At 38.6% G+C, this 15,892-nt stretch overlaps 1 protein-coding gene across 3 annotated transcripts in view; it reads left to right on the plus strand.

Moving 5' to 3' along the window:
* The window catches only part of NUDX14 (nudix hydrolase homolog 14), a 190,823-nt gene that overhangs the window by 15,923 nt on the left and 159,008 nt on the right, over positions 1-15,892 (plus strand). For all 3 annotated transcript variants that reach the window (XM_089428730.1, XM_089428733.1, XM_089428731.1), the window contains exons 2-3: positions 8,546-8,859; positions 9,235-9,343. In XM_089428730.1, the coding sequence (XP_089284856.1) occupies positions 8,546-8,859; positions 9,235-9,343 (423 nt within the window). The remainder of the gene's footprint in view (positions 1-8,545; positions 8,860-9,234; positions 9,344-15,892) is intronic.

The raw sequence follows: 15,892 nt of genomic DNA on the forward strand, positions 1-15,892 counted from the left end.
TATGTTAAAATTGGCAACTAGGGCCAAACTCCATGTGGGTCATCTTATTTATGGCAACTGATATTTTTCTTGGATTCCTCTCGTCGAGATGTAGGATTGATTTAAAGATCATCGATTCCGACATGTATTCATGGAGATATGAATTTATTTGTGTTATGGGACAATTTGTCAAGGTCGGCCAACAACCAAATTGCCCCCACTTGTGCTCAACGTTTTAGTATAAAAAGAGGTAGCTTGCTAGTCATTTGCACACACTCTTCTTGTGATCTCTTCCTCTCCACATGTCTTTGGGTTTTGGTGGGAGGAGAGATCCTAAGAGACAATGCTGCCCTAATGGAGAAGGCTCTACGCTATCATGGAGAAGGCTAAATGCAACAATGTTAAGCCCTAAATGCAGCAATGGTTAAGCCCTAAAACACAGTCATGGTTAAGGCCTAAACGCAGTCAAAAGGAAGACAGTTCACGCTGCCCTAACCACAGTCTTATGAGTCACAATATGGTGCCCTAGACGTTGTCAATACACAGGTTAAGGAGGACAATTAGAAGGAATGTTAGAGGATTGTTAGAGACAGTTAAGTAGACCTTAATGTTGTCTCTATATACCCTAACGCTGCCCTAAACGCAGTCATGGTAAAGACCTTAATGTTGTCCATAAGGAGATCCCTAACTTGTTGTTCTAGGCCACAGTTAACAAGGGGTTCATCTACAACAAAAGGAGGATGTACATACTGCGCTGTAAGGAAAGGTGACTGTGCAGTTATAAGGCTGATTGGAAGACAATGTTGTCATGATGTTGTAGATGATAAGTGTGTTAAGGACTGAGCTTGATTTGAAGGGTTGCTAAAGCTAGCTGCTTTTCTAGGCTGCAAGCCATAACAAGCAGCTAAGTCTGTCCCTTGACAGTATTGCAGTGTACACCACAGTAAAGATGGACAATATATTAAGATGCAACATGAATAATGAATGCATTGATGAATACAGTGACTGCTGTGGGCAACATGTGCAGTATGGTGCAGCACAATGAATGCAGCATGGTGAAACACTATGGTACAACATGATGATGGGCATGGATGTATAGCATCGGCTCGATATTGCAGCAGCTTGTTGGTGATGGGTACAACAGCGATGGAATGGTGCAACATAATGCACAATGATGGGTACAGTCGTGATTGGGTGGAGCTCAGTGATAAGATCAACGCAGTGAATGGGTGCAACACAGTGACGGGTGCAGCACAGTGGTGGGTGCAGCATGATGATGAGGTGCAACACAGTTATGGAGTCACCTTAGAGGATCAACATGCCTTCACCTGAGTCCAGATCAACTACCTCACGTGACATCTTCTTTGAGAAGATCTTTGCTCTTATTTTGATAAGTCAAAATGTTGACTTTTGATGTATATGTACCATCTTTCTCTTTGCTGAACTATTGAAGAACATATAAGAAGAATTGATAAAGGGTTTTCCCACATTGGGGTTTGTCCCTGACTGGCGCCACATCTTGTGTCCTCTTGTCTTGGCTTGTCTTCTGCGATTTATGTTTATGTTCTATCTGCATTTTACTATCATGATAAATGTGATTGCTAATCTGGAATTGATATTGAGCTAATATGGAAAATTGAAGTAAATTTGCTATCAGCATAGAACATACCTAAAATTAACAGGCTATGAGCTCTTATGGGATAGAGTTACAGGATAGGATCTTGCAAGCAGGATAGCGAAATGACAAATACATGGAAATCATGCATAAGTTACAACAGAGCATAGGTATAAGTGATTAGGATGCAGATTGTCGTCTCACGACAAATGGTTTGGTGAGATTTAGAGACAAGATCTATGTGCCAAATTGCAGTGAGCTCAAGAAGTTTATCTTGAGGGAGTTTCACGTCAAGCCATACTCGGGTCATCCAGGATATCAGAAGACGTTGATGGCGGTAAAGAAGTTCTACTATTGGCTGAATCTGAAGAAGGAAGTGGCAGAGTTCGTGGCTAGATGTTTAGATTGTTAATAGGTAAAGGCAGAATGTAAGCATCTAGGTGGTTTACTACAGCCTATAGCGATTCCGGAATGGAAATGGGAGGTCATTTCCGTGGATTCCATTACAAGTCTTCCGAGGACAGGGATGCATCATGATTCTATTATGGGTTGTGGTCGACAAGTTGAGGAAGGTAGCTCACTTCATTCCAATAAAGACTATATATTCTGCTAGTGAGGTAGCACAGGTGTTCATCAGAGAGATAGTGAGATTGCATGGTGTTCCGAAGAAGATTGTGTCAGACAGGGATGCGAAGTTCACTTCCAAGTTTTGGAAGGATCTATTTGCAGGTTTGGGTACAGAGTTGGCCTTCAGTACAACTTATCATCCATAGACAGATGGACAAACAGAGAGGGTCAACAGGATCTTGGAGGATGTATGTGATGCACCACAGAGGAAATGGGAGGAGTACCTTCCATTGGTTGAATTCGCATACAACAATGGTTATTAGGAGTCATTGAGGATGAGTCATTTCGAGGCATTGTATGGGCAGAGTTGTAATACTCCCATCCGCTGGAGTGATCCAGTGAAAAGGGTACTTATTCAGATATGTTGGCAGACATGGAGTGGGAAATGCAGGTTATAAGGAAGAATCTAAAGACAATACAGGATAAAAGAATAGTTATGCGGATCAACACAAGGTATTTAAGGAGTTTCAGGTTGGGGAGCATGTGTATTTGCACATCAAACCCAAGAAAAGCTCTTTGAGGATTGGTTCATGTGCCAAGTTGGCACCACGGTATTGCGAGCCTTTCGAGATCCTTGAGAGGATTGGACTAGTGGCATATTGACTTGCGCTGCCTCCAACCGTGAAAGTCCATGATGTTTTCCATATTTCATTGCTTAAGAAGTATATAAAGGACGTCGATCATATTATTGATTGGTCTGTATTGCAGGTGGAGCAAGAAGGAGAGTTCCAGGCGGAGGGTCAGTGCATATCACAATGAAAACATATCATGCTCAGGAACAGAGCCATAGTACAAGTTAAAGTGCAATGGAAGCACTTTGGGCTTGAAGAAGCTACATGGGAGATGGCGGATCAGATGCGGGCTCTGTATCCTTCATTATTTGTCGATTGAGGCAAAATAATTTTGGTTTGATGTCAGTATATGTTTTGCTGATGTTTTGGTATATGTATGTATATGTTAATGGATGTAAATACCGTATGAGCTAAGTTATAAAAGTCCAATAAGCGGTATGGGTGTCATGCTATTATGGTTGTTATCTTGTCATGTTGTCATGATGCTTTGCTTTTGAGCAAGTCATTCATTGTAAATACTGCAACGAGCTAAGCTATAAAACTCCATGGGCAGTATGTTTTCTTTTAGTGGTCTTGGTGTGGTTTAACACCGAGGAAGTTGTTCCCCAAGGGGGAGGGTTCTGTAACAACCTTGGTGAAAAGTTCATGTAATAAAAGTTAGTAAAGGCAAAATAAGACCACGGTTAAGGGGCACTTATTCTGAGCTAAATGTTGGGTGAATATACCCTAGCGGGCATCACTGGATGTGTGTTTTGGCTAAGGAAAATAGGCAAAGACAAAGGCATTAAAAGGGAAAAATGAATTTTTTGGCACATTTATTTATGAAAATAAAGGACATTAGGAGAAAAGTTAGGTGAAAGGTCACAGGTTGCATGTGAGGATGAAAATGAAGAAAAATAATGGAAAATGAAGAAAATAGAGGCCTCATTAATAAAAAGGCTTTTGAGGATCAGTTGGTAACCTTTTGTCAGTTTGAGTGTGGAGATCTCTCATTATTCTCTCTCTCTCTCTCACTCTTGGTCACTTAGAGTTTCCTTGGAGCACTATAGCTTTGGAGCAAGGAAGGAAAGCAAGCAAAGGGAAAGGAAGGAAAGCAAGGATCAAAGAAGGAAAAGCAGGATCAAGCAGCTTCGACAAGAATACTTGCAAGTAACCTTTTACATGTGTGATTTCCTAGCTAGTTTGGACATGCATGGCTTTGCTTGTTGGTGTATGGTTCTCTTGCTGCCGGTGGCATGGTTTTGCCGGGTTATGATAGTGGTTTTCAGCCTAGCCTTGCTTTTTCTGGATGCCATGGTGTTGGGATGTTTACTTTGGTTTTTGAGCTTTGGTTTGCCAGATGGATTTCAGAATTTGGGGTAGAGGTGGTCTCAAGTTTCATTCCCAAAGGCCTAGGAATCCCTTGATCGGCTTTGGCGGGATACGCAGTAAAGCCTGAGGGAGAAGTCTCGGTTTAGGGCCTAGCAATCCGGGTTTGGATTGCAGTAAAGCCTGAGAGACTGGTCTTGGTTTAGGCCCTAGTGATCTGGGATTGGATTGTGGTAAAGTCTGAGAGACAAAGAGACGGAAAATTCCCCAAGGATAATGATGGATTCCAGATGGCATTCCAAGTTTGGTTTGGTTGTGATCAGAGCACCGATTTTGGTGTGATCACGGTTTGATGAGGGTGGAGGTGGTTTAACCTCTGGATTCCCTTGGTTGCTCTATGAGACACTACATTCATGCTTGGATAATGGCATGGGGGTGACTGCCTGAAAGAAAGATTTGGTTCAGCCATGTCTATGGTCGGGTGGTACGTGAAAGTCCCGAACTTGGTCGGATTTTCCTATGATTAATAAAGCTAAGTTCTCTTACTTTTGCACTTGTTTATATATGGATTTGATGGCTGTCATATCTTTGATATTTATATGGTTTTATGCTAGTTATAAGCATGGTTATATGACTGGTTCATGTCATGGTTATTTCATGTATTTACTTGTAATTGTTAAAATGATGGATGCAAGACCTAATTGATGGTATAACAGTTCAATGGAGAAGGTGGTGATCCTTTTGGTTATGTTTCATAAGTTCTTTCATTCATTCATGCTCTGTCTTGTATCCTAGACCTGTAGGTTGCATTGATGCCAAGTGTTTGACAAAATTTCAGTCCCGGTTGGGGATGCTCAAGCCTAATCTTGAGGTTGATTTTGATTTATTAGCATTGTCATCATGTCTTTGATGGATTTTGGAGGTTGTAACAAGTTCTGGGTAGAGGTCGGGATTCTGGGCTAGAAAAGTGGCTCAAATCTCGGGGACACTGGCACAGGTATGTTGAAAAGAGTCCAGGGACGCTGGCACATAGGCCTGTGAGAGCGACTTTGGCTTCTAGATGCTGTCATGCCTATAGCATGAGAGCGACCAGGGGTTAAAAGGCTTAAAACATCAGTGGGACTCAGGGACAGGATGTTTGAGTGGCTGACATGTCTCCTGAGGGTGTTGTTGTTGATGTGGATGGGTTTGTTTGATATGTTCCATCGATTCCATTTCCTTAAGGTCACCAAGGAGGTTGAATCCCTTATAGTGACCTCTCTCGTCGCATGTTTACCTCGGCTGGTCGGTTGCTTGGGTGGACCTAGGAGGAGGGGGTGTTACATTAGTACAATCCTCTAGGCGTTAGGACTAAGTAATAACATGTCATAGGACATAAAAGTAATAACCTATAGCATGAGAGCGACTAGGGGTTAAAAGGCTTAAAACATCAGTGGGACTCAGGGGCAAGATGTCTGTGATGAACCCCATAAATGGGTAATTATATGGGCTCATTTTGCCTCCTAACTTGGCTTAATCCACCATTTTCATTAGTTTATTGCATGTTTTTGATTATATTTATGCTAATAGAGTGAGTTGGGTTGGTCATTATGCCATGGAGTCTAATGTGTGTTTAATGCAGATTTTTGGTCAATTTTGGAGACAAAGTCAAAGATTTAATGGACATTTGGCAGCAAATATTCGAAGAAGACAAGGGAGAGGATTTATAGGAGGGTATCCCCCTCATTTATGACTCCCCACTTCGAATTCTCCATCATGCAGCTCGGAGCACAAGCAGCCACATCAATGCACCAAAGAGGTAGCCGAGCAAGTGGAGGATAATTTTTGTTTATCTCAAGTTTTGGGAGCCAAGCCTCCTTGATTTTAAGGAAGCTGTTGGGAGCTTCAGTTGTATAAGTAGAGAGGCCTAGGGCCTCATTAGGTTATTGGAAATTAGTTAAATTTTCGATTTTTTGTTGTAGCTTTGCTTTGCTCAACTTCGAGCTTACCTTTGTTGATAGTTTCATGTAATCCTATTATTATTTTGATAATGAAGATGAGATCTTGTTCGAGCTAGCACTGAGTGACCTCAGAGGGCTGAAGCTCTTGGGTTAGGGCCCAATCCAAGCAGCCAAGCTCCTCTTGTTTTGTATTTATATGCTTTGTTTCAGTTTATGAATTAGTTGTTGTTGGATAGATTTCTTTCTTAGTTAAGAATAGGTTGCTTTTGGTGATTTAAAAGGTTGTTTCCATTTCAATTTGCTGTAGCAGGTTGAACAATGATAGGAAAAAGATATAAAAAGGCCATCAATAGAGCCTTGGCCTCCTTTCCTCCCTCTGGGACCATGAACTGAGGCCAAGACCCTCTTGCTGTCACAAAAAACACAGATTTGCCTTTTCCATAGGATTTCTAGTGTTGTAGCTTGTTAGAAGGTTAATGCTTTGCTGTAGATCTATTTCACCATGCTCATTTTTGTCTTTGCAATAAATTTCCTTCCATGCTTTCTTTCCATGTAGCATTTTTCAACATTTACTTTCCTAGATCAGAATTTAGACTAGCTTGATGCAAAGTTCTGTTTTTTTGATGTAGCTAGTTTCCTTGCTTGCTTAATCTCATGATGTGAGTTTCAGTTCTCTTGCAACAATCCTCCTCTCACAATAAGTCAGCCAATCAGCCATCACCATTTCTCTTTGATCTATGTTCCACAGGTCACCCAAAATCCCTCACAAATCTGCCTTAGTTTTCTGCACTTTTCTCATGAACTTCCCTTTCTTTCCTTGAACAAGTCCAACCATCTTTCTCTTCCTTGACCCTTCTTGATGAACCCTAGACACCTTAACACATCACCCTAGCCTTCATCTACCCTTTCCACCCGCTTTCCCACCTTCAAAACCTCCAAAACTGCTCTTGGCATCCTCTTGTAGACCTCTTGTAGATCCCCTGCAGCCTCTTGTAGATTTTCCTGTAGGTGTCTTTTTGAAGTCCAATTGCAGGAAAAGCCTCCAGAAGGCCACCTGGGACCTCCTAGGACCCATCCACACCTTCCTACACCTCTGCAAACTCCAAAGTCGCCCTCCATCGCCACCTAATCGCTGCCACATTCACAAACAAATAAATTACATGCATGACAATTTCACCTAAAAATACATAAAAATCCAAAAATATGTTTTTTTCTCATTTCCTTCTAGAAATAGCTTGAGTAGATGTTGTTTACTTCCTAAGTAGGTAATGGCATTCATTTTATGGTTTTTCATCTCTCTTTCTGCAAAAGTAGGATTAGTTGGTTAATTAGGGTTTGTTAGGTTTACTTCACATTTCAGTCTTCTTTCTCTTTTTGCAAGTAGAGTAGCCTCTATAGAGTAAACTTTCCTTTCTTTTATCACATATAAAGCTTCTTCTGGAATTCATAGAAGTTGGCTTGAGCTCTTAGTGATCTTGCGCCAGCTGACCAAGTGACAGCCTGTAGTAAGAACTAGTACTTGTGCATACAACACCGTCGCTTTCAAGTTTGTTACGAACTACCAGGTTGATAAAAGTAAAGTAGGAAGCCCAAGAGTTGCAGCATTATTGCTACAATACTAGTGTCACCAGTCTGAGTGGCTGACATGTCTCCTAAGAGTGTTGTTGCTGATGTGGATGGGTTTGTTTGATATGTTCCGTTGATTCCAATTCCTTAAGGTCACCAAGGAGGTTGAATCCCTTATAAGTGACCTCTCTCGTCGCATGTTTACCTCGACTGGTCGGTTGCTTGGGTGGACTTGGGAGGAGGGGGTGTTACAGTAGTACAATCCTCTAGGCACCAGGACTAAGTAATAACATGTCATAGGACATAAAAGTAATAATGTCTTCATGTTAATAAAGGGGGTCAAGACATGATATATGTTAATGAGGGATTAATAACGTCTTAATCCAACTCTAGCTAGTTGTAGGGTTGGTCATCTTTCCTTTTGAGAGACTGTGTGATGTATGCCTTTTTTCAATACTGAATAATACAATTATGTTTCTCTCATTCTCCCAATTCTTCAATAGTGTAAATCTGATAATCTTGATGCTTGAAGTGCCTTGCAGTTACCATATATAGGTTATTTTGTTGCATTTCACTCGCATTCTTACTTTGTTATAGGATGAGATTAGGATGGAGATGCCTTGTGCAACTCCTTAGTTTAAATGCTGTTTATGCAAACACGTTCTTTCTTAGTGATCTTATTTTGAGAGTCCTGATCTTATTTAGTTTAAATGCTGTTTATGCTGACACGTTAAAGTCGTTTTATACTTCTTTTGTGCTTTTTGGTTGTGGAAAATGATTTGTTAAGATTCAATCTCTTTTATTCACACTGATGCAAGGAATTCTGTCAAGTTTATTATGTTCTTATTACAGTGTGCCACCTTTCATCCAATAAGGGAAAGTAAGAAAAGTTCCCAGGTGTTTATGCTGATGTCTATTATATTTTTGTAACATTTCAGGAACTCAGAAAGAAAAAGCTTTTCAATGCAGCAAATGCTTGCCCTTCTGTGAGTTGTGCATATCAGAGCTTATCCACCACATTTTATCACAGATATTGTTTCAGGAAGTCAGAAAACCAAATATTTGGTACTTCCTCAGCATTTTCTGTAAGTGAATGCCAGCCATCCCAGTCATTTAGAGCAATGGCCTGGCAAGAACCTCATTCTGGAGTCTTGAGGACTGATGGAACAAGTGTTCCAACGCTATCTCTTACTATCCATAACAATACAGTAGAGGTGGCAGCAGCTCCTGGAGTAACATATTCTGAATTAAGGTAGTGCCCATGAAACATCATTTCTAATTAGTTTGTTGTGTTTCAAGTTCTGATGAATGCCACAATAAATTCATGTTTTCAGGTGAATACGTTTTTTAGAGATAAATTATATTGAATTACTAATTACTTGGCAAAGTTTTCTATGTTCATGATCAATGGCATCCTGGAGTTCTGTAATATCCATTTGCTTTATTTCTGCCATTACTTACAGTATGTTTATTTTCTGTCATTTATATGTTATTGATCTTGATGTTGATCTGGCACATTAGTTAAGACCATAGGCCTAATATTTTATAGAAACATAACTTAAAGAATGCAATGGAGAAAATGATTTTGTTCTGTTATCCAATTGAAAAAGTATGTTTTTTTTCTCAGGAAAGCATTTGATTCTATTCTGTTCAAGCAATGGATAAATAATATGAAAAGTGAGACAGGCATCCTGGCCCTTGATGATAGATGTTGTTTAAAGAAAGTACTGATTCAGGTATGATGATCTGCAAAACTATATTCTTATTTGAATTGATTAAATGGACATTTGTTATCGAGATGATAAAATGTGTGGCCTTATTGCTCAGATCTTTTATTATTGAAGATGCACTATGTGCATAAATTTCTGCTACTTATGACTTTAATGTAAAACAGAAATGTCACCTCTTTCCTAGAAGTTTCTCGGATCTTAATCTTGTGAATTTTCAGCCCTAGGGATGTTACAAAATCTAAATCACACAACAGCAACAATGGAAAATATTTCATGTCTTAACAACCCTAATCCACTGAACAATTCAAGAGAAAATAGAACGAAGTGTGCCAAGAAGTTTCAGCCCTCTGATGCAAGCTTATCATGCATAAAATAGATCTGAAAGTCACTTATGGCAGTGATAAATACAGTAGCAAATTTTCCCCATCTTCTTCAATATAAATATTAGTTATAGCCTTAACTTATGTCAAATTAGCAAGACATATAAGTGCTGGAAATTACAAAACCCTGAAGAAATAGACAGCTGAAAATCAAATCCACAATTATACTAGTATTAGACAGCTGGAAATTTGTATATATGCATAAAGATGAAGTTCATGTATGCTGGTACAATTATTTAGCTCTCCAATGTTGAGAAATATAACTAGTATCGGTCTTCATAATTGTATTTGAGTTATAATGTAATGTATTTGTCAAAAGAAAGAAAAATATAATTATTTGTAAAAGAAAAATTATTTATAAGCATGGGTTTCATGCTTTGTTTATTTTGTTTCTAGGTCAAAGCCTCCATTGAAGGCTTTTAGGGTTTATGTCATGAGTCTTAGTCCTTGTCATCATGTAATGGACCCTTCTTGGGCTTTGTGTGTCAAGAAAGAAAAATATTTTGATGTAAATTGGTCATCTAAACCCTCCTCCACCAAGTCGGCCTGCCCATCTTCAAGTCGGCCTCAATAGGAGCTTCAAACCACTATAAATAGAAGAGCATTCAACCTATTTTGAAGCACCAATTGAAGAGAAGTTCGATCTACAGTTCGAAGAGGAGAAAAAGGATGCAGAGAAGTCTAGAAGTGAAGGAGAAGGAAACATTTGTATAACAAAAGAAGCCGAAAATTCTCTCTTATTCACCCACACGTGCGAGATTTTGAAGGTAAAGGAAGGCCGAAGTTGCAGGTGAAGTCCTAGGGATGAAAATCTGTTGTAGGAGGATCGAAATTTTGTGACTAATGCAGTATTGATGTAGTTTGACTTAAGTTGACTTTGGAATTTGGCTAATCATCTTGGGAGGCTAACTTGGTGGATTGGAGGAAGTCTTTGTCTTGGTCAAAGGTCTTGGTTGTCTCAATTTGACTTGGTTCTATAACAGAAGAAGAGTTTGACTGGGTTTTCCCTTAGAAAGGGGTTTACCCCTAGCTGAGAACCTACATCTTGTGTTATTGATCTTCATGCTTTAATGTTTTGATAGTTGCTTGATGAAAAGAAGTTAAAGAAGACATAAAGAAGTTAATAAGAATACAAGAATATCACAAGTAATTATCAGGATAAGAAAATCTTCTGCCTTTCTGATTTTCTAACATGGTATTAGAGCTAAGGTGAAGAAGAAGGAAAAGGCAACTTGAAGATCTTTTGAAGGTTTCTGTTTGCAAGGAAGAAAGAAATCTTGAAGTCCTGGTTTATTATAAGACCTATTGTAGAATACAAGGAGATCTAGACTTCTTAACATCAATGAAATCCAAAGATCGAAGTCCTGATCACTTCTCTAGGAGACCAAAGACTTATGAAGACATGAAAAAACATTTAACAACCTCCTTACCTTTTGCTATGATCTGAGAAAGCGAAAACATAAGTCCAGTTAAGGCCAAAGGTCCTCTAAGATAAATTGAAGCCTGTAACCATATATGAAATGGATCAAACTAAGATTTCAGAGACTTGGAATTAGTCTTACATGGTCAACATGAGAAGGAAAATTGATAACAATAATCTATACAAAGGCCGAAACTACAAAGAAAGGAAAGAAGGTCGAGCTTGAATGGAGGTACAACAAATTCAGGAGATCTAATACAGTTCTGATCGTAACTAGCAATTTGAAGATTAAAATATGCTACAATATACAAGTTATAATAATAATGAAAGGATCAAGCTCTGTCGTGAAGTCCTGTCAAAAGGATTCGAAAATGCCGAGTAATGTTATAACTCAACAACTAATTTACAAATGAAAACTACAATGGATTTGAAGCAGAAAGGTTGTATCCATATTCAAGGAAGCATGATTGAAAAGGTCAAAGCAATGAAGGAAGCATGTTTGCAAAAGTCCTTGAAGTAGTCCTTGAACTCAAAATCTTTGGAAGAAGAAGACCATGACATTTTGAAGAAATGTTGCAACAGACTAAGGTAAGTAGTCCTTGAGGTAAGTATAATTGTTTTTATTCATATAAAATCTAAACCAAATTAGATTAGGGTTTTGAAATCTCATTTTCTTTGTTCTAGGGTTTGTAGCTAAATTCTTGTAAACCCTAGTTGGTAAAGAAACCCTAATCCCATTCTAATTTTGTTCCCTCATAGAAACCCTAGTTTTGGTCTCTAGGGTTTGTAGGAAGTCTAGGGAGAAATTGGAAACCCTAGTAAGTATAGAATTTAATTTGAAACCCTAGAATTGATATTTTAGGGTTTGGATCTAAAATTCCTAGTTTGTAATCATACTCTTGTACTTGTATACTTTTGGTAGTACTTGTAAGTGAATGTTGCAGGTACATAAAGAAATAAGGATGTTGATACTTCATGGTGAGAGGGAGCCCTTCCAAAGGGAGCTTCCACCTTCTCACAAAAGATATGTATTATCTTTGATTTTCTATAATATATATATATAGCTTTATCTTTATTTTTCCTTGAAGGACTAAGTTTGCAGGCATATTCTAAGAAGATCATGACTAGATTCAGAGGGAGACTCAAACCATGAAAGAAGTTTTGTTGTAGAAGGAGCCCTTCAAGAAGAAGCCCTACAAGGTTTGTAAAAGGAGCAACTCAAGGTATGTTTAAGACTATAAGATTTATTGCAAATCTTCTTCATATAAGAAGGTACGATGATCGCATATTTAAAAGTTTGCTTTATTATGTCTAAGGTTTTGCTATAGAATCATAAAGATTCTTATAGTGTTGGGATGATTGATCTCTAGATTAAATCAATCCCCATCTTACTATCTTTTGTTCACTTTGGTAAAACCCTAAACTTTAGGGTTCACTATAAAAACCTAAGCCTTTTTTATGTTTAGGATTTGTTGATGTTATGATGAAACCCTTGCCTTTTAAGGTTTGCTGTTGATATATAGAATATATGATTAAACCGTAGATTTTTTTGGGTTTGATGAATTAGGGTTTACGATTAAACACTTTTAATAGTTAATGTAAGATCCTAAGAATGAAACCCTAAGTGTATGTGCTTTCGTATGATTGGAAATTTGTCGAATTGTTATATATCTAACATTGCAATTTTGATGATTATTTCTAGGGTTTATGACAAAAACCCTAGTATAAATTGATATAAGATTCTAGGGTATGATACTGAAACCCTAGATGTAAAATGTTTTCGCTATGATTAAAATCCTAACTTGATTTAGTTTTGATAGAATCTAGGGTTTGTGACAAAACCCTAGTAGAATTTGTTGCAAGAATTTATGGTATGAAAGGTGTAACCCTTGTTGATTGTAAACCTAACTAGGTTTAGGTTTTGGATATCTAAAGTTTGATTTCTTATTTTAAGTTTTTAACCCTAGATGCTCTTATTATGATAACATTGATAAGGTTAACTTCATGTTCTTGTATATTTGTGCTTGGTTGTGCTTGTTGTTGAAGATTTGCAGGGAGATAATCTTCAAGATGTTGAAGATATTTGCCTGCCTCATACTTGTTGATGACCTAATGATAATATTGAGCATGATGAAAAGAGGGAGTTGTAAAAACCTTGATGACATTGACAACAGATAGATGACCTTGTTATCATATGAAGTTAAAGATAATGTTCTTGAAGGAATGAAGTTTTGGAAGGTCAAAATTCTCCAATAATATGATGATACGAAAGAAAGAGCCTATGTGGTTGGAAGAATGAAGTTATTGATGGACATGTTAAAATTGGAAACTAGGGCCAAATTCCACCTTAGGACAACTCATATGATGGAGATGATTATTGCATTGGATTTCTCTTTTCAAGAGGTCCAATTTTGATATAAAGATCATCTCATTCTGATAAGCAAAATTTGAATTTTGAATTTATTCTCTCTCATGCACAAATTGTCAAGGTCGGCCTAAGTCTAATGTAGGCTCAAAAGCCCAATAAATGTGTCTCCTCACCCTCAACGAAGTGTATAAATAGGAGTGACCTTTCTCCTCATTTGGACAACACTCATCACATCACAAATCTCTCTCTCTCTTCTCTTGATTGGTTTGTACAACTTGGAGGCATCCTCTTTCTACTTCGCACGTGTGACGAGTGTTGATTTTTGGTAGCATTGGATGTGCTCTAAGTCTCAAATTTTGCAGGGAGGCTTGGGCACATGTATTCCAAAGAATCCAGAAAGCGTTTTGGGAAATTCCACCCGAAGACAGTTTTATTAAAATAATTAATTATTTTTAATGGGTCCCTAAGTCTAAACTTAGGAAATTAAAATAATTAATGGGTATTAATCTAACTATGGGTGTAACTTCTAGAAGAAGACGAGGATCAAGCATGAATGATCTTAGCCATTGATTAGTTTCAAATATGGGCAGTTGAATTGCAACGAGAAGATTATTTAAGGAGGCTTGAGGGTCATTTGGAAGACATACAGAGAGTTGATTAGTCAGATCGAATTGTTGAAGCTAGAGGCAACGCAGTGATTTCGTAGTGATCACGCAGAGAGGGGCAGAGAGAGTTTTGGCTGGAGGATCTTCTCTGGAGCCAAGAATACTCAGTAGAGATGTAGAGAGACATGTAGAGGAGGCAGCGCAATGCCCAGAGAGGGTGATGCAGAGCCAGGAAGGGCTCACGCAGGGCTTGCGCAGAAGCCTTCCATGCAGAGGTCCGAAATTTGCTGAGGAGGATGACATTCTGAGTCGGGAGGGCTGGAGTTAGCTCCTGAGAGCAAATCGATGCAGCAAAGAGGTGACGTAGGGCCTTAGAGGTTGTGACGCAGGCCCACATGGTGACTGTGTAGGGACAACGCAGAAGTAGCCAGGGACTCATTGGTTCAGCTGCGGGATCAACCGGGACTTGAAGTGTAGAGTGAGGTAATGTCACTACTTTCTTCTGCCGAGTGATATTCTCTATACTGGATTGCCAGCAAAGCATCCAGAGGTTGTATTCAGGAATAACTTAATAATAAAAACCCTCAGACCTGTTGCACCGGTTTTCTCGCATTGGGTTTTTCCGTGGATTTTGTCTAAAAATAACTGTGTCACTTGTGTTGTATCTTTTGCTGTTTAGTTTCTTGTTTTGTATTATTATTTTTTAAGTGAAGGCCGCAATAATATCTACTTCGATATTTACCGTAGAACACAGTAAATAACTTGTATGGATTAACGAGTAGAAGTAACATCAGTTTGCTGTAGTAGGGATTCTGGGTTTATGAATTTTCACAACAGGAGGAAGAATTTCTAGGATTGTTTGCTAGCCGAATTTTAGGAAAATAGACCAGCGTTGACTTTGTTTTTGAGGGCAAAAATTCAATTTTTGAAGGCCACATTTATTGGCACAAATATCAAGGAGTTTGGGACAATTTGACTAGGGTTGACTTCAATTTTGACTTTAGATTTGACGCAGAAATTACAACAGTGTTTTCTCTCTCCTTTGACTGGTTGACCAAACTGTTTTGGGCTGACTTTGACTCTCTTGGAAGGCCGAATTGGACTGTTGTTGACTGAGCTGCTTGGAGGACATTTTGGTGCTGCTTTGACCAACATTGACTTTCTAGTTAGGGCTGTAATTGACTGCTGTTGATTGCTGATTTTGACAGGACTGTTTTGGGCAAGTTAATTTGATATTTGTACTCTCTCTCTTTGCTGAACTATTGAATAATAATAAGAAGATTTGATCAAAGGGTTTTCCCCACATTGGGGTTTTTCCTTGGCATCTGCCAAATCTTGTGTCCTCTTGTCTTGGCTTGTCTTCTGCACATGTTTTTATGTTCTATCTGCATTTACTATCAATGTGTTTAAGTTAATGTGATTGCTACTGGAAATAATTGGAAATTGTCATTGGGTTGATAAGGAACATTGAAGTAAATTGTGCTAAAGCATAGAACATACCATTGTTATCTAAAATTAACATGGTATCAGAGCTTAGGTGAAGACAAAGCCCAAGAAAGAGTGAGGAAAAATAATCAATAAGGGAAGCTATTGGACAAGAACCTGGAACTAGTCCCAATGACAACTACATCTTACTTCAAATCCGCGGACGAGCTTAAGGACAAATCAGACTATCATGCATGGAAGATGTCTCTAAATTTGACTTTGGAAGAAAATGATGCCATGGACTATGTCAAAGGAAGAGTAGTGGAGCCTCCTTCAAATGCATCCATAGTCGCATAA

This window comes from Pinus tabuliformis, chromosome 4_2, assembly GCF_031772625.1.
Source record: "Pinus tabuliformis cultivar Carrire ecotype Pingquan chromosome 4_2, CPIR1, whole genome shotgun sequence".
Taxonomy (NCBI): Eukaryota; Viridiplantae; Streptophyta; class Pinopsida; order Pinales; family Pinaceae; genus Pinus; species Pinus tabuliformis.